Here is a 22,855-nt window from a genome sequence, read left to right as displayed (position 1 = left end):
CACGGGATTAGTCCCGAAACGCGGGGAACCAAGGATCATTACAGTCCGGGATGAGAACCGAAACTATAAACTGGCTGCTTTCTGTGGGGAATGACACTCTTACCCCGCATTGAACTAGATTAGGAGGCGTTAGGAAACCCTAGTATAGAAAGTAAAGTATGTGAGATATGGATAGATAGAAAAGGAGGTGGGCTGGCTGGGTTCTTCCAACAGCAAAACTATCAGGAGCAAGCTCTCTAAGCTTCAATTCATCTTATATTAGAATATAATAGAAATCTCTATTTGACCAATTTCAATCCTTCCCCGCAACCATGAGCGACACAGGCTCTGGCGACCTTCAGTCAAAGAACGAATTCCAGCATCTGGAGTTAAGTGAATCGGGTCCTCCTGTCCAATTGGAAGGAGCAGTCCATTCGTCGTCAATGGAATCTAGTACTTCTCGCCAGGCGGTCGACTGGCCACAATGGAAGAAGAATACTATGATTTTAATGGTCTCATTTCACTCCATGATCTCAGTGTTCATGGCAGCAGGAGTCGTGCCAGCAGTTTCTTCATTAGCAGAATCTTATGGCGTGTCCCTTGCTGACGCAAGCTACCTGGTATCCTTTCAAGTAAGTATTCTTGTTGCGTAATAATTCCCAGAGTGGGATCGGGCTTTGTTGATAAGAATCCGTCTTTAGATCGTACTACTTGGAATAGCACCAATTTTCTGGATTGTCATCACAGAAAGATATGGCCGCCACTATATCCTGATCTTTTCGGTCCTTGCGAGTATGGTATGCAATATCGGAGGCGCCCGGTGCGACAGTTACGCTAGCCAAATTATCACTCGTGTTTTGACTGCAGCTTTCATATCTCCACCGATTGGAATTGGAAGTGGAGTGGTGGCTGAACTATCCACTCCGGATGAATATGCCCGGAAGGTGGGATGGTGGGTTTTGATGACCATCCTCGGTACCCCGGCTGGTCCCTTTATCATGGGATTCGTGGTGCAGCACATTCGAGTGGAATTCATATTCTGGATATTTGCCATCATCAATTTCTTGCAAGCGGTCGCTTATATCTGCCTTGGCGGGGAGACACTTCGTGTTAGGGAACCTGAGAATGATGCTGATGCTGCCGAAGAAAAAGTCTCGATCTTCCGTGGGTTGCTGCCCAAACGACTTGATGCGCGTCCCATCAGAATATCGGATTTTGTGTCTCCATTCCGCCTAGCCAAGAACCCTCGGATCTTGATAGCAGCTCTAGCTACTGCTATCACCTTCTGCTATGCAAATATCGTCTTCGTGGTCGAGATGCCCCTCACTTTTGGGGAGAAATTCCATCTCGATGCTCAACAAACCGGTCTCCAGTTCATCCCCATCATCATTGGATGCGTCATTGGAGAGCAGATCGGTGGGCCAATGTCCGACTACTTCATGAAGGTCTATCGAAAGCGCAAAGGCCGAGTCTGTCCGGCCGACCGCCTCTGGCTGACTTATATTGGCTTCCTCACTATCATTGCTGGTCAGCTCGTTTGGGGGTTTCAACTTGAGCGGGCGAAATCTTGGAATGTGACCCCCTGTGTTGGAATTGCCATTGCCAGCTTTGGCAATCAGATTCAATCTACCATTCTCACTGCGTATGCCATCGATACTTCGCCCAGTGGCTCTGCCTCAATTGGAGTGTTGTTCAACGTTATCAGGCTACTTTATGGTTTTGTTCGTCCTCCTCTACTTTACCTCGGCGCCTATTCCCCTCACTAACAGGAACATCTAGGTCGGCCCTTTCTATTTCCCATACATGTTTCGTGCTCTAGGTTTCACTAATACGGCCGGGCTCATGAGTGGAATCGTCGTTGTAGGTGGAATTATCCCAACATTGATTGTCCAGGTTACCAGTCCACGGGAATAATTTCGCAACGACAAGAGAGGACTTGAATTAGGTGCGGATTGGACGAGAGAACGTTTTTATATTGTTAATCGTATTTGCCATTTTGTTTTCCTTCCATCGTCAAAAATATTGAAGGAACATTGATTAGCAAATAAACATGCAAGAAGAGGCTACCAGCCCAGCCTTTAGTCTCTATTTAAGTCCTTCTGTCGTCGGGTCAATCTCCTGGCGCCCTTTGAAATCCACTTTTTAGAGATGTGGCACCGCCTCGAATCAAATTCTGGAACCAAATCGGGGGCCCCTCGCTACGTAATATGTCAATAATAGTCCTTCAAAAAGGGGTGATAACTTACCTTGCAAGCCCGAGAAGAACCTAAAATATACCAGGGAGAAAGATAGTCTGACTTAGTCCACTAGCAAGTGTAATCAACAATGGCATCGACGACGGTGTCTATATGCAGCAGTGCTCATCGCCTTGACCTGGAGGTACGGACACAGGCGCCATGAGAAGAATCGGGAGACAGGCGCCAAGACTTGGATTCTGTGATAGGAGACTTGCGAGTCAAGCGTGTCGAGGTCGATCGAGGGAGAGGAGATGGGATGAGAAGGTTGTTGAAAGACCCCCCGAGGGAGAGGGCAGACGAAGAATCTTATAGCCGCTCGACCAGGCTGGGCGAGAAGGAGGGGTGTCTGGGTTGGGATGCAGAGGGGAGCCATTTTCGGCGTCGTTTTTTTTTTTTTTTTTTTTTTCATGGGTCCCTATATTCTAAAGTAAACAACTAAAGAATAGATAGATAGCCTAGTACCTCGCTAAGTTGGACTGCGAATATGTATTTCGGTCGCAGGTCAGTCAAAACCACAATCTATACATACACCCTACTACACAAACCCTTCAAATACAGCTAGCTACACAACACCAACCCCATAAATAAGACACGCCACTCTACAAAGTAAAATGTCACGTCGTACCAAACATAACGCTTCCCCCCACAATCAACCCAAGGAACCATGAACAAAAAAATCACCCTCACCCCGGATATTTGCCAGAAGTAGGGTATAATCCATATTAAGAAATTCCCCACATAAAACAGTTGTCCCTGTGGCCAAGTGGTTAAGGCATAGTGCTTATGGTTTCATCATACAGGAATCACTGAGATCGGCGGTTCGACCCCGCCCAGGGACAATTCTTTTTTCTCCCGCTTTTGTTTTTCGGTTTTCACTTTTACCCGCACCACACTACAACACACACCTTCATTTCATTTTAATTTCTCCTTTACATTTTACATGTTTGCAATATGTCATAGAAGCTATGCCGTAATGAGCTCAACTGAAATTGTTTCTCGGGTTATCCACTACCGAGAGAATATATCTGTCAGTGGAAGGAAGGAGGAAAAAGTGGATGAAACTGGCGGCCGTTTCACGTCAAACCATCCTTGGCACTCTGCCACTCCCCCAACACTACGGAGCACACAAAGCAGACACTGACAGTCTATTTACCCGGCCTCTGTCCGCACCAAGTCTTGGGTGCAAGCAGATCCTCATAACTGACCCAGGTGTACCTGCCACAAGTCCCCCTCCGGAGTCTGGCTTGTTAGCTATTTTTCCGATGGTTTCCGCTTAGTCAATCTTCACGGACAATCCTAGGCTATTTACGTGCTTGATTGACCCTCAGTGTTCCTGGCTGACTCCCAAGCGATGTCTAGACTTACTAAGAGTGGGTTAGTGTGTGTGGCTATTATCTACAGACTATGCCTGGTTGACATTGGGTAGACTACTCTGTATGCGGCATTTCCCCGCTGCCTGGGTGGTTTTTCCGCAAAGACAAATGCCGAGTTGACGACCCGCCGTTTATCGGAGCTCTCGGACCTTGAATGATCGACGGTGATCGACATCGGGGGCATTTGGTTTCTTCAGTGTTGTTGGGTGGTTTCTGTGTGGGAGGTGCAGAGTAAGTAGACATTTGATGTTTTTGTAAATGATACTTTTAGAGTATATGGGGATTTAAGGTAGGTAGAGGTGGCTGCAGATAATCTGCAGCCCGGGGCGTGAAGAATCCAAGGCAGGACAACGACTCACTTTGTTCCCGCCAAGAATGGCGTCCCTTGGCCTGGATAGTTCCTGCAGTGGACCTGTTGATCGCTATCCTACTCTCGGATTTTCCGACACACACGGCGTTTCGTCATTCCGGAGACTCATGACCGGATCCGTACAGGGCCCGAGGTTCGTCTACCCTATTGTCTTGTCTGGTCGCTGAGGTATCTGCAATTCCAGCAAATCGGGCCCTGCGACGAGGTCTGCAGCTCATTTCGCGTACCAGATGGGCCATGTTGCAGAATCTCGGGATTTCCGGTGTGAATATCGGGCTTCATTGTCCATCCGAAGGGTATAAGTTTGTAGAATCGTAGCTGCAGAGAATGTCTATCGAAGAATCAGCAAGATCTGATCGGAACCTAAATCTGAAGACTCCATCGCCATGCGTTCTTTCGTCCTTTCCTCTCTTTTGGCCCTCACCTCAGCCCTATCCGTCGAGGACCTCTACGTCTCCGAGGCCCCCTCGTCCCCTCGCCCCTATATCCTCCCTCACTATGAGAACTCCCATGCCGTGACGATCGGCTCCCAACTGTACCGGTTCACAGTCACCGGCCCATCCTCCGACTATGCCTTCACGCTGATGAGCACCAATGCGCCCTCGAGCGGCTCCCTCGGTGTCCTCCCTCACATCCACCGCACGCACTATGAGAACTTCTTCAATTTCAAGGGTCGCTTCCAGCTCTGGGCCCAAAAGGGCGACGGAGAACAGGAGGGCCGTCTCCTCACCCAGGGAGACTATGGCTCTGTACCTCGGAACACAACACACACGTTCCAGATCCTCGACCCGGATACTGAAATGGTGGGAGTGATTGTTCCTGGTGGATTCGAGTAAGCCAATTCCCCATCTATTTACTCACATATCAGCATATTAATCAAATCTTGAAATAATAGGGACCTCTTCTACGCCCTCGGCACCAACTACACCTCCGGCACCGAAACCCCCTACGTACCTGGCTCCAGCAACTCTTCTTCCTCCTCCGCCACCGGCCCCGACAGCAGCACCATCTCCGGCCTGCAACAATACGACGTCTACGCACAACTCGACTTCACTCCCCGCCGGGACTTCGTCAACGGCTCCGCTCCCTCCGACTCCGGCTGGCACACCGAATCCGATACCCTCGGCGCTGCGGGCCAGCCATACTTCATCGCCAACAACTACGGCCCCAAGTACCTCAACTCGCAGTACGGTGCGTACCAGATCGTGCAGCCATTGGTCACGGCCACGCAGGCCCAGGATACAAACTATACCCTGAGCACGATTATCATGAGTCGGCAGCCGAGCAACGCGACAGCCCCGACGTGGACGGCGGGCCCGGCCGCGTTGGAGGTGCTGGAGGGTAGCGTGCAGGTGCAGATTGGGGAGTATGAGACTGCCAGAGTGGAGATGGGAGATGTGGTGTTTGTGCCTAAGGGAGTGACGTATAAATATTGGAATGAGGGGGCACAGGCCAAGGTGTTGTATGTTTCTTCGGGAGCAGATGGAGTGGACAGTCAGTTGATAAAGGGGGGAAGGACATGGGAGGATCCGGTTTGGCCGAAGTATTTTTAGATAGTATATGCTAAGATAGATGGGGGATGTGTAGACTAGGTTTTGTACAGAAATAGAACTTTTGTGATGTCCTTCTTACTACTAGTAGGTTGTGTGTCTGGGCGGCGACGCGTCGGTGTGATGGAAATTCAGCACGTTGCAGGACCAAGAATCCCCGGCTGCGGGGGTGGGCTTGGCTGGATGGTCTGATCATATTTAGTTGTTGTACTAGTAGTGGTACTAGTAGTAGTGTAACTGGGGGTGAGGGGAGGTGCTGTAAGGAACCGTCGGGTTAGTTATTAATAGCTGATTAGGGTCCTGCATATGGAACATGAACTTGAACGTGTCCTAGCCAATGTACATTGTGGAATTATCTTCCTCGTGCATGAAACCAGTCCCATGGTCCTTAGTAAGTTTATGCCTGAGGTAGTACAATAAGTATTTGGGCCACAGCTGAATTGAAGTTCTCACCCTGCAAGGGGAAGACCAATTAGTTGTGTGTTGTTGTTGTTGTTGTTGTTGTTGTTGCTGTTGTTGTTATCATTGTTATTGTTACATGAGTGGGGAAGACTAATTGACAATCCCGACACTTCCCATTTTTCAGGTTTTGTGCAACATCATTGCTATTTTGTCATTTAGTTATTATTATTATCATCACGATAATACTGTATTTTATGGCACGACACGAGTGGAATTCAACGTCATCGCCTGCCAAGCCAGTCCCTTTCCATCCAGACCTCCCGATTACCAAGCCCTCCCGCCAGTCAGCTTCGACCTCCTCCTCATCGCCAAGCCTGGGTCTCGGCCGGGGCATGGACCCCCCGGCCAATGAGCAACGCGCCATTGGCCGTGTGTCTGCATCTCAATACGCATCCCAGGATTCCTTACCGAAAGATATCATCCCAAGTAAGGTACACACCCGACTGGTATCTAACAAAACATGCTGGGAACAGACGGCTCCTACATTCGTACTAGTCAGTTAGTACTATCTAGTCAGTTAGTAGCTACTTACTGCCAATGCCAATGCAATGCCAATGCCAATCCCATTCACTCTATATAACGCCCTCGGTCTCCCCCTCTCTTTCCCTCACCTTCCCCTCCCCTTCCTTCTTCTCTCACCTCTCCAATTGCCTCATCTTCCCTGGGCCTAGTCCAATCCTCCCCTTCCCTTCAACGCGACCATGCGTTCCATCGGTCTCGTCGGCCTCATTGGCCTCGCCAATGCCGCCTGCCCTTACATGAGTCGTGATCTCTCTGCTCGCGACTCCTCAGATGCCTCAGAATCCACTGAGGAATTCCTCTCTCAGTACTACATCAATGACAATAACACCTACCTCACTTCCGACGTGGGCGGCCCCATTGAGGACCAGAACAGTTTGAGCGCTGGTGAACGCGGTCCCACTTTGCTAGAGGACTTTATCTTCCGCCAGAAGATCCAGCGCTTCGATCATGAACGGGTAAGTTCTATTGTTGGTCTACTACGCAATTGCACCACTAAGAATGTAGGTTCCCGAACGCGCCGTGCATGCCCGTGGCGCCGGTGCCCATGGTGTCTTCGTCTCCTACGGCGACTTCTCCAACCTCACCGCGGCCTCTTTTCTCTCCGAAAAGGGCAAGGAAACTCCAATGTTTGTGCGCTTTTCCACTGTCGCTGGTAGTCGTGGTAGTACCGATCTTGCTCGCGATGTGCATGGTTTTGCGACTCGCTTCTATACCGATGAGGGTAATTTCGGTAAGTCACCCCTGTCTTCTCTACTCTCAGCCAACCACTAACCCGTCAGATCTCGTCGGAAACAACATCCCCGTGTTCTTCATTCAGGATGCCATTCAATTCCCCGATCTGATCCACGCCGTCAAGCCCAGAGGTGACAGCGAGATTCCCCAGGCCGCTACTGCCCACGACTCGGCCTGGGACTTCTTCAGCCAGCAGCCCAGTGCTCTGCATACTCTTTTCTGGGCGATGGCTGGACATGGTATTCCGCGATCCTTCCGGCATGTGGACGGCTTCGGCGTGCACACATACCGGCTCGTGACGGACAGCGGCACGTCCAAGCTGGTCAAGTTCCATTGGAAGTCGCTGCAGGGCAAGGCCAGCATGGTCTGGGAAGAAGCGCAACAGGTCTCGGGCAAGAACTCGGACTTTATGCGTCAGGATCTCTGGACATCGATCGAGTATGGACGGTTCCCGGAGTGGGAGGTATGTGCGACACATTCCCTTGCAGCGAGCTCAAAATTAACAAGCAAAGCTCGGCGTGCAAATCATGGACGAAGAAGACCAGCTGCGCTTCGGGTTCGATCTCTTCGATCCCACAAAGATCGTGCCGGAAGAGTACGTTCCTATCACGAAGCTCGGAAAAATGACCCTCAACCGCAACCCGCTCAACTACTTTGCGGAAACCGAGCAGGTCATGGTATGTCGCTCCTTGCTTCCTTGTCTCTCCACCCGCATAACCTTCATGGGCCTTACCTACGCTACGAACCAATCTAACCGCGACCAGTTCCAACCCGGCCACATCGTCCGCGGAGTCGACTTCACCGAGGACCCTCTGCTGCAGGGCCGTCTCTTCTCCTACCTCGACACCCAGTTGAACCGCCACGGCGGCCCCAACTTCGAACAGCTGCCCATCAATCAGCCCCGCGTCCCAATCCACAACAACAACCGCGATGGCGCAGGTAAATCCCCTCTCCCCTCCCTTACCTCCCCGTTCACCTCCCACTAACCACCCACCCACTTATCTAGGCCAAATGTACATCCCCCTGAACCCGAACGCCTACAGCCCCAACACCCTCAACTCCGCCTCCCCGAAACAAGCCAACCAAACAACCGGCAACGGCTTCTTCACCTCCCCAGGCCGCACCACCTCAGGCCACCTCCTACGCAGCACGTCCCCGACCTTCCAAGACGTGTGGTCCCAACCCCGCCTCTTCTACAACTCCCTCGTCCCCACGGAACAACAATTCCTAATCGACGCCATCCGCTTCGAAACCAGCAACGTCAAATCCACCACCGTCCGGCAGAACGTCATCATCCAACTCAACCGCATCTCCAACGACCTCGCCCGACGCGTCGCCCGCGCCATCGACGTCCCCGCCCCCTCCCCAGACCCAACATACTACCACGACAACAAAACCACCGACGTAGGCACCTTCGGCACGCCGCTCAAGAAACTCTCCAACCTGAAGGTTGGCTTCCTCGCCTCCGTGCAAACCCCCTCGTCGATCACCGCCGCGCAGGATCTCGCGACAGAGCTGAAAGACGATGAAGTGGATGTGGTAGTCGTCGCGGAGAGATTGACTGACGGAGTCGATCAGACATATTCGGCCTCCGACGCGATCCAGTTCGATGCGGTGATTGTCGCGCCTGGTGCGGAGGGGCTCTTTCCGGAGGGATCGGTCACTGCGCCGCAGCGTAATTCTACGGGTAGTGCCGTGAGTACCCTGTATCCGGCTGGAAGACCGTTGCAGGTGCTGGTGGATGCGTTTCGGTTCGGGAAGACGGTGGGGGCGGTTGGGAGTGGGGAGGGTGCGTTGCGGAATGCGGGGATTGATGATGAGAGAGAGGGTGTTGTGGTGGGGCAGACGGTTGGGGCCGAGTTCGTGGATAGTGTTAGGGAGGGGTTGAGGACGTTTAGGTTCCTGGATCGGTTCGCGCTGGATGAGGAGTAATCGATTTTTCTTTACTGGTGATTACTGGTGAGTGGTGGGTGTCTCTGAAGTTAGAGGCATCTGTTTATGATCTGCTGTGCTGCTACGCGACAGCGGTATTATGGTGGGGTTGTCTTCTTGTATCTATTAGCGTGCTCGCATACATACATTATCTAGTCATGGCTGGTACACTGGCCGGTCGGAAGACTGGATGGTGAGCCAGTTGTGGCTAGCGAGGATCGATCGATCGTAATTCATATTATGTAGCATTAATTGATTATGTACTTCTCATCCAGATATAGAAGGATACTTATGTTACAGCAGCGACCGTCTCGTAGTTAAAGTGAGCAAGCTGCTCAGCTTAGGTGAGCCAGAGTGGCCTTGCTCCGTGCACTCATCTGCCGCTTGGCCTGTGCCGCGGAGCTGGAAGTGCTGTTCTGTCCCAGAATGACCCACTCAGCCACCGTAGCACCAGCAGTCTCGTTGGCCTGGTTGCCCGCGATCAAGAGCGTGGCGTACCGGGCTTTCTGGACGGGCGCATCCAGTGTAATTGTGGTGGTGTTGGCGGTAGGGATAGAGACAACGTTCAGCTCCTCCGCAGAGATGGCGTTGTACGGCTTCGACTGCACGATGTTCGACATCGAAGTAACCACCCGGTATCCTGTGGAGTTCGAGCCAGCGGCAGCGAACACAGTGGAGGGGTTCCCGATGGGCGAATCGTGGAAGATGACGGTCAGATTCTGGGGCGGTGCCTGGGACCAGTCGAAGTAGAAGCCAGAAACTGCCTCCGCAGCCGCGTCTGTCGTGGGGGACAAAGTGACCGTCAAAGAAGTCAAGTTAGACGTCGAGGGCTGCCACTTGGTGGAAGTAGCACCGTCCACGGCAGAGATGGGGAACTGGCCTGGCTCGTAGGCATCCGGGGAGTAGACTGGATGACACTGGACTTGGTTGCCAGGAGTTGTGTTAACAGACCCGATCATGCGGTTGGGGACCGTCAGTTCTCCGGAGAGTGGAAGGTAGTAAATAGTCGCCTCATCGGCCGAGGCGGTGGACTGGCCGACTTGGACCTTGATGCTAACGTTGGAGAAGAGAAGGTCGGCGCTTGCCAGTGGTGCAAGAGATGAATCGCGCTGGATCGTGGTGTGCGTGTAGTTGGACCACGCAGAAATCGGCCACCCATGCCAGTAGAAGGTCCGGTAAGTGATATGAGGGATCTGGGGCGGAAGATTCGGGTCGATGTAAAGGGTGTCATCAGGGTGGAGACGCAGACCAAGGTACCCATAGAGGGCTACCTGGTTAGCACCACCGTGGCCGGTAATGAATGGGAACGCGGGGTGAGTTCCGCCATTGATGCTAGCATCGTCGATCATCTGCTCAGACAGCTGGTACCACGGACCACGTGCATATGGGGCGTAAGAGTACTGGTGGTAGGTGTAGGCAGAGCAGCCGGACGGAGAGACATCGCTGGCGACGATCGCGAAGATGGCATATGTCATCGCTGGTCCATCTGCGGATTGCTTGTTTGCATACTGTATTTGTTAGCTTGGAACCTCACATGGGTGCTTGCAACTTACGTAGTCCAAGTCGGTCAGCGAGTTCGTCGCCGTGTAGTTGTCCGACTCATAAGTCAACGGAAACGTGTTAAGGACGATGTCTGCCTGCTTAACGACAGCAGTACCGTTCATCGTCGTGTATTCCAGGGTGACACCGTTCTCGCGGAGAATGAGAACGTCCTCTGCGATTTCGTCCCATGTCTCGTTCGGCTCCAGACCGAACTGCTTGCGTAACTTGTTGGCGTTCTGCAGTGTTTCGGCAATCAACGGCATAGTAAATCCGCCCGCATTGATGCTGTTGGCATACTCATCCTGCGGAGGTCAGAGCTAAATCATGGGAAAGGGGCATGTTACCTACCGGATCAGTCATGTTCGTCAATGTCCAGGATGAGCCATTCCGCTCCACCAGTTCAGAGTAAAGAGTGGCTGCGGCGTCATAGATCGGGAACAGGTAGTTCCTGAACCATGCAGTGTCGCCACTTGCAACCCATTGATTAATCATCGCCAGGCCAATGTCGCCATTCAGATGATATTGGTAGTCCCAGCACGGTCCGGTTGCGGTGCAGTTGCCAAATCTACCGCTAGTCCAGGGGTAAATCGCGGCGGAAGAGCTGAAGGAGGTCTGGTTCTTTGAGCCAGTGAATGCAGTTTCGATGTTGGCCTGAGCTTGGTAGTGCAATGCGATACGGTAGTTGGTGAACCGCTGAGCCGACTCAGGGTGAGAAGCCACAAGACCAGGCTGCATCCATAGATCTGCATCCCAGAAGATCTGGCCACCGTACGAATCCGAGGTAAGCCCACCGGGCGCACAACTGTCAACATTCACGGGGATTCCACCAGCAGCCACAATTGCATTGGTTCCAGCGGTGTTCTGCAACAGATAGTAGGTGTTCGTGACAGCAATGATTGCCGAGTCGACAATGTGGCTGTCCTCGGGTAGCCTGCCGGTCGCTGGATCCGTGAAGCGATCGACAGAGTTGTCATGCATAATCGTGGCCCATTCTCCAACATGCGACTGCAGCGACTTGACGTAGCCATCGGCCAAGCCAGCCAGGCATGCAGCCTTGGCTGTCTCCTGTGTGAGAAGGAAGTAGTCCGTGGTGGCGGCACCCACAAATTTGGTGATGCGGACAGTCTGGTTCGCAGTAAACGTGACATCGACCGCCTGGGCAACCGACGAGCTGTTTGTGCTCACATAAGGCTTGTCGGTAACGATCCTACGCGAAGACAAGTCGACACCGTCGGAGCCATCCAAGGTCGCATAGACGTAAGCCGTGACGTTGTTGACTCCCCAAGGCCGCACAGCAGAGAAAATCGCACCCTCCTCTTGACCTGATGCGACGAAGTCTGTGCGGACAGCCGCATAGCCATCCAGCACGTTGACCACTGTGGCATTGCCGTTTGTCAGAGGGGTAATCTCCATGTCCACCACGGCCCGGTTCACGTACAATTTGTGCGCGAAGAGCCGATAAGTGATTGCATAAGAGCCTTTGTTTCCTTGCGGGGTCCAGGTATACGACCAGGACAGCACGCCCGACTTGAAGTCATAGGTAGACTCAAAGTTCGAAATCGTGCGGTTATCCACGGTAGCGTCCAGGTACGTGTCATCACCCAGGTCAAGGACCAGACCACTCCAGTGCGGAACACCACTGATTACACTGTCATCACCATACTGCGAAAGCCAGGGGAAGTTGGAGCCGTTGGTGTGGGCTTGTCTATCCCAGAAACCGGAGATAGTAGCGAAACTCTGACGCCGGGAGTACAGGGGCCAGCCATTGATCACATCGCCATTGACGGGATCGTCAAGCTCGAAGAAGGGACCAATGTTGGCAACATTGATTCCGAGGTATCCGTTGGCAACAGACCCACGCGACTGGTAGTGGCCCTGGTCAGGCGTAGTGGTGGTGAGCAGCCAATGATCCTCATCCCAGGTCACGCCCGAGAATTTAGTCGGATAGACATTGGTGGAGTTAAGAGCTGTTTGGGGCACGTCGCGACCGGCGTGTCTCTTCAATGACGCCGAAATACGCGCATTTTTTCCTTGCAGACCGTCCACAGCCGCAGGAAGATGCAGCAAAAGCGGCAACAAAGTTGCCAGGAACTATCATGATGAATTAGCCACAATTTTAAGGGTCAGGGTTCTGAAACACACCTTAACTTGCATCTTGCAAAGGCCGGGAGCCCAGTGAAGCTATGCGGTTGCTTTATCCGCTCAGAAAGTGGAAGGGAAGGAGAGAAGGATAGGAGATATAAATAAGATTTGAGTGCGACGCGAGATTCGATCGGAGTTTTATCCTGCAGTAGTCGGTCCACCTCGTGTCCGAGACAGGGAATGCCAAGGGCGATCGGTGAAATGAACGAGAGACAGGCGAACACCAGGAGATTAAATGCACTGCCCCTTGAGAAAATTCTTGAGGAAGTTCAGTTCTGGGTCAGCGGTGATGGAATTACCCCGCGGGAGATGATGGAACCGAACCGAAGAACCTTCGTCACTTGCTGGCACGGTCCTCAGGGCAAGACATTCCTACTCGACCAGGTCGATTTGTGGGGTACGGAAGGCCCTGGAATGGTGCGAGGCCGGAAGTCCGGGGATCCCGCGTTGGGCCCAGTGCCACGGACAAGCCCCTGCGGTGGGCCATGATTGGATAGCGAGGTGGTCGGCCGGGGGAACAAAGGAAGGCAAAAGGGAGGTAACCAAGGAATGGACACGGGATGGCGGGGAGGCAATTGAATGACGGAAGATGATGTTGATGATGATGATGGAAATGATGAGGAAGTGAAGTGAGAAGAGGGGGAAGAAGGAGGAAAGAGGAGATGAGGGAAGAAGAGGCTCAAGCAGTGCAAACCTCACAACTGCAGTGCCTTGATGCCTCGCTGCCTCAGGCACGTTATGCCTCCCCTCTCCATCTTCCTTACTGACAGTAGGAGATGATCCCCGCAACAACAGGAAATGACACTTCATCCCTTGATCCAAACATACTCATAATACCTCCAAAGTTACAGTACACATTCACTCCCGGTCATCAACCTCACCGGTCATGAAACCCCCATACCTCGCCGTGGCCATCTACCACCCCCGCTACGGCAACTTTCAGCACTGGGCCCTCCATCTACACTCAGATACTGATAACCTCATTTTCGAAGTCGATGGAGAGCATCCCACTTTCCAAAAGATGGTATCCAATGGACTTCCTTCCGATAACCCAGGTTTCATCGAGTCCATCTTTGTATGTCAGATCGGCAGCCCCGATATCCCGACCGTGAAGGACGTCGTCAACGCCACGCCTGTGGACAATGAGACCCTCGAATGGGACTGCCAGGACTATGTGCTCGAGATACTGGAGGGATGTGAGAAGGAAGCTGTGCTAGAGGATGAGGATGCCGATTACGCAGAGGCCATGGAGATCCTACGAAGTAGACGGGGGCCGATCCTCTAGCTTAGCGTCTAGGCGATCCCTAGTTGATAAGGACAGATGCATACCGCTAAGGTACGGGAGCCCAAGTCCGAGTGCTGCGATAACAGGGATCAATCATGGTTCCTTCAAGGAGAGAGTCACTCATGCTGAAGAGAATCCAGACTCCGGAACGGCCTCCGAGGTCGGGTTCCGAGCCGAAAGGTATACATACAACCGGTTATCTCTAGATCGATAATCATCGAATCATATTCACATTGAACTGAAAGCCGAAAGGCATGTCTTTACATCACAGCTCCCCCACCCATTCTCCTCCACGCCTCTCCCCTCAGCGCCCGCGCCGTATCTCTCGTCCGTTCCATCGCCGACTGGTTCTCAACGGCCCTCCGCAACAAGAAATGCAGACACTCCTCCGTCGACCCCCACGCCAAACACTTGAACACCCCCGGCGCAGCCCCATCCGTCGATCCCCCTACCATCCCCAGACTCACTTCATCCGCCATTCCCTGCAACTGACCAACCTCCACCGGAATCAAAGGCAACCCACTCAGCGCCCGCTGCCGATACAACGCACACGCCTTCCGCACACTCACCCCGTTATGCGACGCCACAAACAGACGCACCTTGGGGAACGGCTGCCCGGGCTCTCCTCCCAACGGATACTGCCTCGTAATCAGACTCTCCACAATATGATCATAGTTCCTGTCCGTATCGGCCTTGGTATCATGAATCCGGTCCCGATGATCATGAGCGATATACGCTCCCCTAACCAGCTTAACACCCATAGCCCAGCCCTCTTTCTGCGCAAGCCGTAAATGCTCATTAAGCCTAGCCGTAGAAGACTTCAAATACGCCTGATAGGTATTCAAAACCACCGGCGCATCCGCCCTCTCCACCCGGTTATACTTCCTCATCAGATCCACCGCCCACGCATCAATCGCCGACTGAAAAATCTGCTGCTCAGCATCAATCCATACCCTTGACCCCTGCGCCGCAACAGCATCACAAATCTCCATCATAGCCTCTTGGATCCGCTTCGGCGGAACACGATCACCGCGCGAGAGTGCCTCCACGGCGGCAGGGCCCGCCCCAGTAAACCTAACACACCATTAGCCCAAACCCATCATCAACCCTCACCACCCAAAACCAAAAAAGAAAGAAAGAGAAAAAAACATACTTAACAGCCAAATAATCCCCCCTCCCACACATCCTCAACGTCCGTAGCGTACCAACCCTCCACTCCTCGACCGCCCGATCCAACACCTCCATCTTCTCCTCAGCAGACTGAATAGAATCCACGTCCTCGACCTTCGCAATGGACTCCCTCGCATACCCCAATATCACGCCCTTGAACCCGAGCCCTTTCATCTCCTGCACCGTACTCCGAACTTCTCCCTCATTAACCCCCGCGCAGAAATGATCGTAGATGGTCCTGCGCAGCAGGTAATTCACGAGGGGGTTCTTGGCCGGGCTGAAGAGGAGGGAGTTCGAGTCGACCATGTACTTTAGCACGGAGAGACAGGGTTTGAGGAGCGGGGAGGCCATCACGGAGGTGAAGAGGAGGGAGCGGAGGAAGGTGCGGGTTGGGAGGGCGGATAGGGGGGTTGGGGTGGGGGGTTTGGGGGGTGGGAGGGTGTGGTGTGTTGGTGAGGTGGTTGTTGGTGATGTTGATGTTGAGGTGTTGTAGTAGGCATGATGGTAGACTGGTGGGTGGTTGTGGAGGAGTTGGTAGTAGAGAAGAGGGGAAGTGGTAGGCCGTTTTGGCCAGTGTAACACTTTTGATATCATTTCAAAGGATGGACTGGATAAGTGTATTCTTTCATTCTACGTCCAGGGTTTATGGTATCCCCCTGTCTACTTATTTATCCCTCGTTATATCTCTGTCAGATAGTAGTAGTGAGGGGTAGGGATGCCAGCGCAGAGTATGTGGTTGTAGATCGCGGCAGGGCGGTTTTTTGACCGATTGGCTTGAGTCTACGCGAGGGGGCTTTTTCTGCATGGATTTAGTGACGTTGTAAGTTGGTGATGGAGGAGGGATTGCATTCGGTGGGTGTTTCCGGTAGTATTCGGTTAAGGTTACCGCTGCAGGATGATGGAACTGGTATATGGTAGGAAGGCATTTGGTATGGACCAATGGGTGCTCTGCGTTCTTATCGAAGACAATATGTCAATGAAAATAATAGGGTTCTATCAGTTTTCTATCTATCTATCGCTCTCTATCTTTCGATCTAATCTATTCGGAATCATACCCCGAAAATAGCACATCTATCGATCCCCCTTCAGATGTCTCGTGCCGTTAATCACCGCATCTGCAAAAGTCGCTCTGGCCCCAGCTCTCTCCACTGTCATCACTCCCTGGATGGTACAACCCCTCGGGGAGGATATATTCTCCCTCAAAACCGCAGGGTGTGACCCCTCTTTCAACAACGCCGCCATCCCGGACAACGTCTGGGCCGCCATTTCCAGCGCCTCCGCCCTCCTCAACCCCTCCACCACACACCCATCCAACAATCCCTCCAAAGGCACTGTCAGAACCCCTATCCCCGCGCCTACTAACATTGTTCCAACATCAAACAAGTCCGCACTAAGAAATTTAACCTTCCCAATCACCTCAAACACCCACGTCACTATTTCCACCAATTCCTCCTCCAGCGGCTTCCTCTCCGGAAGCTCAACAATCGTCATAGACTGGCGCAACCGCGCTGCGACATTCGGCATTGCCCGCACAATCTTCACGCTTTCGCGGTCACCGTCGCTCAGACAGTCAAGTATGTCAGTGGGCGTCATCCCCGCCATGATACTAATAACTAGCTTTCCGGACAACGCTTCCCCGACACCCGGAGCGGAGAGAATACCTTTCGCTAGAAAGGGCTTGCAGGCGAGTAGGATGATGTCTGCTTCGCGCATCGCGCGGAGGTTGGAGTCGTGTGCGATGGTCACGCGGGACGCATCCTCTGCATATTGGGTGCGGAGACGTTCCGCGGATGCGGCGGTCTTGGTGCTTATGATGAAGTGGTTGATTTTTCCCGCTTGGGTGCGCGTTGCGTCCAGTAGACCGCTCAGGATGGCGGAGCCCATGTTGCCTTTATTCTCCGTCAGTAGGTTGTAGATATTTGGGGATGTTGATGGTTGTTGGATTGTAGTGTTGGTGCTGGTGGTGAAAACATACCACATCCGATAAATGCGAGGGTTTTCTCTCCCCCGTCGGGGGAATGCGATTGTACGGTCATCTTTGGTTTCAGTGTGGATTTTTGTGGTTGTGAGTGTAACTCCCGGTTCTTGTGTGATTGATGAATGTTCGATTTTGGAATGTGAAAATTGAGATTGGTGATGAGTCAATCAATCAGCGGAGCGTATCTCCGCCGGTGGAAGAAAAGCACGGCGCGATATGCCGGGCTCGGGGGATGAACCCGAATGATAGATAGCTATCATAGTTCACTGCGGAGATGGTGGGTCGGTGACTGACAACGCATTGGATTGAGTTCGAACCCTCACGTCTTGTGTCAGATTCATATGCTGATTAGGTCAGGCTGTGTTACACTGTAGATGGAGTCTGTGGAGAAGGGATGCAGCAGGAGAGTGCGAGCCCAACGGGTTTGAGTGAAAGGGTGTCTGAGCTGATGATAGATTCATGCTGAGGGATCGGGTTAATGAGCTAAAAAGAGACAAAATCTTGACTTCACCTAGGTGACAGAATACAGCAGCACAGTGTTTTGCTGCCTGCCTCCTTGATGATCAAGACTGTTTGTTTCTCTCGCGCGCTTCTTGTCTCCTTGCTTGGGAGAGACAACTAGTTGTGTGTAGGCGGGAGCAGAACAAAAAAACAAAAAAGGAAGGTACAAGGCCCGAGCCGCGGATCGAACGCGGGACCTCTCGCAGATATGCTTGGGTTTGTATCCCTAAGCGAGAATCATACCACTAGACCACCCGGGCTTGTTATGATGAATGCCTCTAACTTTGGCTTTATCAGCGGCCTGTAAAATAACTATATTCCAAGTAGATCGCGAAGGACGTAACACCATGTTTGGCGGAGTATCATAGATTCCTGGTTTAGTTTTCGGTTCAAGATGAGATTACTATTTCAAAATTCCTATTCCGGCTTCATTACTTATTTTATTTGTGTTTAGGGTGATTTTCACTGGTGCAATACATTTCCGTTATAGAGTGGTGTAACTAATATATATTTACCCACGGGTTGGGCGTTTTGGTGGGAAACGGTAATAATCGTCACCATGTTCACTTAACTTGTGTAAGTAGTGCCAATCAAAACAAAAGACGGTGACAATATCTCGCATAAGACAGACATGGGCACATGATTGAAGCTCACTACCCTGCCCGACATAACACATAGCCATCCCGCCTTATCGTGTGGGGTGAAGAACACCCGGAGTTACGGCAGGGGAATAGCATTATTCGGAGGTATGCACGCACTTCACTTATCGAGGCAATACTAAAAGATACGGTGGCATAGAGAATGCAGAATAGAAAATCATTCTTTGGCAACCCCATTGCCAACGCTATCTAGTCATAAATCTATCGAAGGCGACCGAGGAATTTAAGATAACTACGCCAATAGCATAGTTATTGCACCCAACAGAAAGAGTGCGTCCCAACCAACAGATATCCGACTGAACGGCGATCGTAAGAAAGCGTTGCTTGAAATGCCGCCACTGATACCGAGGGCGCACGGCGTGGGGTTGTTCAAGTCGGACTTGTCACAGTAACAACCCCATGGTGTATTAGCAAAGCCCACTGGCCGACGAAAAAACAGATCAACGTCGCCTGGGCGGAGCGGCATCGATGTCGATGAGGGTGTGAGGTATGGGCATAACCCACATAGAAATATTATGTTCAAAAGACAGCTCAAGAGATCTTCGGGCGCTTCGCATCAGGGAACCCAGCAGAGCCCCGCATACGCTTCCGCTCCATAGCCTCCATCTCCTGCTTCATGATGCGCTCCTGCTCCGTCATCTTCTTGGGTTGTTCCATAACTGGCCCTTTCTTTCCTGCAAGAGGGTTCTTCTTTACAGCCGCAGCAAAGACATTCTTCGGCTTGTTTCCACCACCACCGAAGGACAAAGATACTTTCGGCGCAGCCTGGGGCGCAGGCGGGGCGCAGGCGGGAGTGGCAGCGGCAGCAGGAGCAGGCGAAGCATCGGCAGTGTCTGGAGTGGCTGACGCACCGCTATCCTTCTCCTCAGACGATGCGGGCTTCGGTGACTCGTTCTTCGAATCGCCGTTTGTCTTCGAACCGAATCCAATATTCAGCTTGACCTTCTCACCCTCCTTGCGTTGCAGCTTGCGAGCTTCAGGGTCGATATCTTCCTCCTCCTTCGCAGACTGCTGAGCGCGCTTAATCTGCTCCCGAATCTGTCGCTGCTCCTGTTCCTCATCTCCCCTGTCCTGACGTTCCTTCTTCAGCAGAGCCTCCTGTCGTCTCATGGCCTCCGGACTCCGATCGATATAAGATACGAACAGTCCTTTCTCCGTCTCCTCGACACGGCAAATGCCTTCACGGCCCAGGTATGCAGCGAACTGTGAAAGACTCTTCCATTTCGTAGCGTTCATATGGATGTGCTATTATCATGTTAGCAACAGAATCACTCCGCAAGGATTACGGTCCACTAACCTCTTTATCGGCAATGACTTGCTGGTAGAACTGGTTGATGTGGACCTTTTTCTCGCCATGACCGGTCTTGAGTAAATTGAGAAAGTTGTCGAGGAATTGTTTGCTGTAGTCTTCAATGTATTTCTTGGGATCTTCGCCGATCAGCAGCACCTGGCGCACATGGCTTTCACTCTGGACATGGCTTGGAGGAGTCAGTATCATAGACGTTAACTATTTCACTACTCGGGAAACTCACCAGCGAAACCCGTTCTCATCGCGACACTGACGCGAGCAAGCCTGACAATACCATCTAAGTCTGCCTAGGCCTTTCTGTTGGACGTTAGTATGTCGTTTTGGGTGTGAACAAGAGGGCAACGTACAGCCTTGATCTTGTTGCTGATCGCCTTTGTGGATCCAGCTTCTGCGCGCGGCATGGTGGGCAGAGACAATCAAGTCTTATGATTTCCCAAAGAACAGAATATCAAGGATAGAAAAGAACGCTGAGACAGGGAACTTTAGATGTCGAGCGGAGCGCTTTGCAATCAAGACGCGGAGCGGGTGGCGGGATCGCTGAGATGACTAAGGTATCACGTGAAGGAACAATCATCCCATTTGGGCTAGATAAGCCGATAAGATAAGTGCCGAGCTTCAAGGGGTTGAACCCAGCTCCTCGAGCTCTTGAACCCTTTCAACTTTGAGGGTCAAACGACCTTAGTGAGAGGTCAAGTGACCCTGGAATTCAGCACGTGACTGTAACATACATTACTAAGCAAATTCAAAGTCAACCGACCTATTCGTAGTACTAAGTATCCTTTGTATTTCCAGAAACCATACCAGTTGATCTTTAGATTGTAGGAAGTAGATACCAATAAAACACTAGATATCTTAGCTGATTGAAAAAGCGTTCTAGTAAATATAGTAATTACTTATTACTGCTAGCGCTCCCTCGTTTAGAGAATGTGAATCCAGTAAGTAATATTGTAACTGAACTGAATAGATGAGTTGACCCAAAAGATGATCTTCCGTAAAGTAATAATGACGACAACCCACCAGGCCCACGCTAATTTCTCGCCAGACCAGGCTAACGTCTTCAAGACTAGAATAGAACTAAAGCTGACCTGACCTGGTCAGGTCAGCCCTCACGTGACCACCCAAGTGGGTTAGCGCAGGTCTGGCGAGGAATTAGCGTGGGCCTGGTGAGCTGCGTCCTGGAAAGGGGTCCAACGGAGCTAAATTTACTGTCTATCCGACCTGCTATCGTGGTGCGATATGGCTGATAAGCCACAATAGGGTCAACGGACTCAAAATACTGTCTAGCCGAACTATAACCACACTTTGAGATCGGATAAATTCGAACCTCGAGGGGCAACAATAACGCGTCAATTTATTTCTATGCATATAATGCCGGAATACGCAAAGAGAGTCGGTTCAAACATGTATGAGATTCCTGATTGAAAACCAACGTCCTGAAATTTAATTTCTTTGTCTATGCAATGAACTGTCGAAAGCTCCATGCCCACAATCCCAGATCTCAGATAGCGAAGGCTATGATCGCCCAAGCTCTAGTATGATCTCTTTTATCCGAGAGTGAAACCTGCTCAGATTTGCCAATCTTCCGAGGCCCGGTACCTTCTCCAAATGGCACGTATTTATCGACCAAGTAATACAAGTCATCATAGGCCTTGGCTTCGGAGTCAGCCTCGGACGTGCGGAGAGAATGGGTGGGGGGTTAACTCACATCTGACGAACAGCAGTCTCTTCACTTCTATGATTGACAGAGTAGATATATCACAGTACACCGAGTACATGCGGATCCTGTCGTCCCATTCCTGTTGAGGCTCACTGGACACAAAGTGACGTAAGTAAGTGCATGCATACACTTGGTTGTGGATCTTGTTATAGTTGCATCGGCAATTAGCTGTCTCCATTTTACAGTGCACATAGAATGCGGCAGAGTCAAAGATATAGATGTTTTTGTATATTTAGTGGAAATGTCGAGTGGGTCCTGCGGCTGTTTGGTGCATTTGAAGATACGGCATGTGGTGGAGATCGCGAAGAAGTATGACTGCATAAGACTGAAATAAATCCCATCACATATTCTACATGAGCACATCAAAGTACATCTCAGTAAACACCTATGTACATACTAACCAATCCCCAAACCACTCATGCCAACCCCACCCCCACCGCAAAACAAGCCCACGCTGCAAAATCCACCGTCCAAGTCCTCACCCGATGAATCGTCAACCAACCCTCCAGATCCTCCGTCGAGGAACCCTTTGACTCATCCTCCATGATAGCCAACACCTTGGGAGCAATAACAGGTACATAAAGCAGATGACTAGCGGCGAGTGCTGTGCCGGCTACATACCACGACAAGGATGATCGGAGGCCCGCGACTACCCCTGATCGACGATCCTTTAGAATGTTGTATCCGCCTCCTGCCATGGAGAGGGCCAGGAGGCCGAGGACGCGGACGACGCCGCGGCGGAAGAGAACGCGGAAATAGGATGGTAAGATCTCATTACTGCGGGGACGGTGGTCCGGGTGCAGGAAGACGTTTAGGACGAGGTCTTGGTCGAATGCGAACCAGAGGGTGCAGGTAGATGAGATGAGGGGGGCGGCGCGGAGGAGGTTGTGGGGGTTTAGAATAAGTCCAGAGGCCATTTTTGTTTGATTTGGATTATTTTAGAGATGGAGGGTAGAGAGTATGTAGAAAGTAGAGAAGTAAGATGGTGTATGTGTGATGAAAGAGAAGAAGAGAAGAGTAAGATGCAGCCGGATGTCGGGAGGCTGTTTCCCGGGTGAGACGAGCTACTGTTTAGTGTGTTACAGCGGGCATAGCGGCCATCCATCCCGTAGTGGGTGAGGCTGGTAGTAGCTTGGTTACATGGCATAGCCACACACCCCGCGCCAAAATCTTACGGCCTTGGATCAGTCATCCGACACCTTGGTCTTTTGTACGACAAGTCGAGGAGGGGAGGCTCCCAGAGGACTAAGAGTTGCCTGTGGGGTAATTAGGTTTTGATGGTGCCTGATTAAAAGTCCTTAGCCCGTAGGGATGTGCCCATGCGTTGAAGGTGCCCCGAATCTGAGCCTACGCAGGATGATGTAGGTATCTAATCATACACCTCACTTATACGAT

General features: G+C 51.7%; 9 protein-coding genes and 2 non-coding genes across 11 annotated transcripts; 5 read left to right on the top strand and 6 right to left on the bottom strand.

The window, feature by feature from the left end:
• Positions 1-311: 311 nt before the first annotated feature.
• Positions 312-1,893, top strand: BO79DRAFT_268203 (MFS transporter; the record flags this gene model as incomplete). Its single annotated transcript, XM_025687102.1, has 3 exons — positions 312-611; positions 681-1,695; positions 1,799-1,893. The coding sequence occupies 3 exons, from the start codon at positions 312-314 to the stop codon at positions 1,891-1,893; spliced, it is 1,410 nt and encodes a 469-aa protein (XP_025544644.1).
• Positions 1,894-2,965: 1,072 nt separating this feature from the next.
• Positions 2,966-3,055, top strand: BO79DRAFT_t23. Its single transcript has one exon. It is a non-coding gene; the product is annotated as a tRNA-Ile (tRNA).
• Positions 3,056-4,345: 1,290 nt separating this feature from the next.
• On the top strand, positions 4,346-5,512 carry BO79DRAFT_268200 (quercetin 2,3-dioxygenase; the record flags this gene model as incomplete). The annotated part of the gene is made up of 2 exons (XM_025687101.1): positions 4,346-4,791; positions 4,855-5,512. The coding sequence occupies 2 exons, from the start codon at positions 4,346-4,348 to the stop codon at positions 5,510-5,512; spliced, it is 1,104 nt and encodes a 367-aa protein (XP_025544643.1).
• A 1,088-nt stretch (positions 5,513-6,600) lies between these two features.
• cat1 (catalase catB) lies at positions 6,601-9,400 on the top strand. The gene is made up of 6 exons (XM_025680477.1): positions 6,601-6,948; positions 6,998-7,223; positions 7,273-7,688; positions 7,738-7,902; positions 7,990-8,164; positions 8,232-9,400. The coding sequence occupies exons 1-6, from the start codon at positions 6,673-6,675 to the stop codon at positions 9,155-9,157; spliced, it is 2,184 nt and encodes a 727-aa protein (XP_025544642.1). The 5' UTR covers positions 6,601-6,672; the 3' UTR covers positions 9,158-9,400.
• treA (alpha,alpha-trehalase treA) lies at positions 9,385-13,132 on the bottom strand. Its single transcript, XM_025680476.1, has 4 exons — positions 12,842-13,132; positions 11,048-12,790; positions 10,711-11,001; positions 9,385-10,665 (listed from the first exon to the last, which is right to left on the bottom strand). The coding sequence occupies exons 1-4, from the start codon at positions 12,851-12,853 to the stop codon at positions 9,493-9,495; spliced, it is 3,219 nt and encodes a 1,072-aa protein (XP_025544641.1). The 5' UTR covers positions 12,854-13,132; the 3' UTR covers positions 9,385-9,492.
• A 520-nt stretch (positions 13,133-13,652) lies between these two features.
• On the top strand, positions 13,653-14,126 carry BO79DRAFT_234712 (uncharacterized protein; the record flags this gene model as incomplete). Its single annotated transcript, XM_025684402.1, has 1 exon — positions 13,653-14,126. Exon 1 carries the CDS (start codon positions 13,728-13,730, stop codon positions 14,124-14,126), a length of 399 nt encoding a protein of 132 aa, XP_025544640.1. The 5' UTR covers positions 13,653-13,727.
• A 260-nt stretch (positions 14,127-14,386) lies between these two features.
• Positions 14,387-15,647, bottom strand: BO79DRAFT_250427 (putative proline oxidase Put1; the record flags this gene model as incomplete). Its single annotated transcript, XM_025685818.1, has 2 exons — positions 14,387-15,200; positions 15,280-15,647. The coding sequence occupies 2 exons, from the start codon at positions 15,645-15,647 to the stop codon at positions 14,387-14,389; spliced, it is 1,182 nt and encodes a 393-aa protein (XP_025544639.1).
• A 720-nt stretch (positions 15,648-16,367) lies between these two features.
• On the bottom strand, positions 16,368-17,332 carry BO79DRAFT_268187 (pyrroline-5-carboxylate reductase; the record flags this gene model as incomplete). The annotated part of the gene is made up of 2 exons (XM_025687100.1): positions 16,368-17,185; positions 17,272-17,332. The coding sequence occupies 2 exons, from the start codon at positions 17,330-17,332 to the stop codon at positions 16,368-16,370; spliced, it is 879 nt and encodes a 292-aa protein (XP_025544638.1).
• Positions 17,333-17,944: 612 nt separating this feature from the next.
• BO79DRAFT_t18 lies at positions 17,945-18,035 on the bottom strand. The gene has a single exon. It is a non-coding gene; the product is annotated as a tRNA-Pro (tRNA).
• A 593-nt stretch (positions 18,036-18,628) lies between these two features.
• On the bottom strand, positions 18,629-20,211 carry BO79DRAFT_284327 (putative C2H2 finger domain protein (Kin17)). Its single transcript, XM_025688239.1, has 4 exons — positions 20,091-20,211; positions 19,967-20,040; positions 19,732-19,912; positions 18,629-19,679 (listed from the first exon to the last, which is right to left on the bottom strand). The coding sequence occupies exons 1-4, from the start codon at positions 20,142-20,144 to the stop codon at positions 18,966-18,968; spliced, it is 1,023 nt and encodes a 340-aa protein (XP_025544637.1). The 5' UTR covers positions 20,145-20,211; the 3' UTR covers positions 18,629-18,965.
• Positions 20,212-21,785: 1,574 nt separating this feature from the next.
• On the bottom strand, positions 21,786-22,505 carry BO79DRAFT_206644 (putative integral membrane protein). Its single transcript, XM_025682020.1, has one exon. It carries the CDS (start codon positions 22,375-22,377, stop codon positions 21,877-21,879), a length of 501 nt encoding a protein of 166 aa, XP_025544636.1. The 5' UTR covers positions 22,378-22,505; the 3' UTR covers positions 21,786-21,876.
• Positions 22,506-22,855: the final 350 nt, after the last annotated feature.

This window comes from Aspergillus costaricaensis, assembly GCF_003184835.1.
Source record: "Aspergillus costaricaensis CBS 115574 unplaced genomic scaffold BO79scaffold_2, whole genome shotgun sequence".
NCBI lineage: Eukaryota > Fungi > Ascomycota > Eurotiomycetes > Eurotiales > Aspergillaceae > Aspergillus > Aspergillus costaricensis.
The sequence above is the reverse complement of the archived record's forward strand: the minus strand, read 5'-3'. Positions and strand labels throughout refer to the sequence as shown.